This window comes from Bison bison, unplaced genomic scaffold (genome assembly GCF_000754665.1).
Source record: "Bison bison bison isolate TAMUID 2011002044 unplaced genomic scaffold, Bison_UMD1.0 scf7180017523363, whole genome shotgun sequence".
Lineage (NCBI taxonomy): Eukaryota > Metazoa > Chordata > Mammalia > Artiodactyla > Bovidae > Bison > Bison bison.
In genome coordinates, this window is record NW_011405993.1 from 1 (window position 1) to 771 (window position 771).

The 771-nt window shown below is 64.3% G+C and overlaps 1 protein-coding gene across 1 annotated transcript; it reads right to left on the reverse strand.

The window, feature by feature from the left end:
- Positions 1-139: 139 nt before the first annotated feature.
- On the reverse strand, positions 140-734 carry LOC104997832 (voltage-dependent T-type calcium channel subunit alpha-1I-like). The gene is made up of 2 exons (XM_010852798.1): positions 620-734; positions 140-367 (listed from the first exon to the last, which is right to left on the reverse strand). The coding sequence occupies exons 1-2, from the start codon at positions 725-727 to the stop codon at positions 185-187; spliced, it is 291 nt and encodes a 96-aa protein (XP_010851100.1). The 5' UTR covers positions 728-734; the 3' UTR covers positions 140-184.
- Between the last annotated feature and the right edge of the window lie 37 nt (positions 735-771).

Consider the following 771-nt stretch of genomic DNA (forward strand, 5'->3'; position numbering starts at 1 on the left):
TTACCTCCCCTGGAAGCCCCCTCACCTCCCCTGGAAGCCCCCTCCACCACCCCCAGAAGCCCCTCACATCCCCTGGAAGCCCCTTCACCTCCCCCGGAAGCCCCTCACCTCCCCTGGAAGCCCCGCACTTCCCCTGGAATCTCTTACTCCCCTGGAAGCACCCTCACCTCCCCTGGAAGCCCCCTCACTTCCCCTGGAAGCTCCCCCTCACCTCGGCCTGGAAACCCTCCACCAGGATGGCCACCAGCAGGTTGAAGAGCACATAGTTGCCAAAGGTCATGAGGGCCACGAAGTACAGGGCGGCCCAGGAGGACGTGGAGGCCATGCCGTTGTACAGGACGACGTTCCAGTCCTCCTGGGTGAGGATCTGGGGGAGGGGCGGCGGGCAGAGTGGGCCCAACGTGTGGGCCGAGGGGGCACCAGGATGGGGTCCTGGCTGGGGGAATGCCGCCAGGTCTCAGGACCAGAAGGACGAGTGAGACCAGGCCCACCACCTCAACGTCCCGGCCACCGTTCTTCACCCCCAGTGGCCTCGGAGGGGCCTCAGCCAGCTCTGAGCAGGGCTATGGCCCTCCAGGAACCACCCGTGCACAGCAGGGGACGGCCTGCCCAGCTGTACCTGGAACACGGTGACGATGGCCCACAGTAGGGAATCAAAGTTCTTCCGGTCGGGGATTGTGTCTCCGGTATCTGTTTTCAGACTGAATTTGCAGCCAAAGAGATGCATGCCAAGGATGCTGGGGGGGTGGACAGGCAGGGGTACAGTGAGTG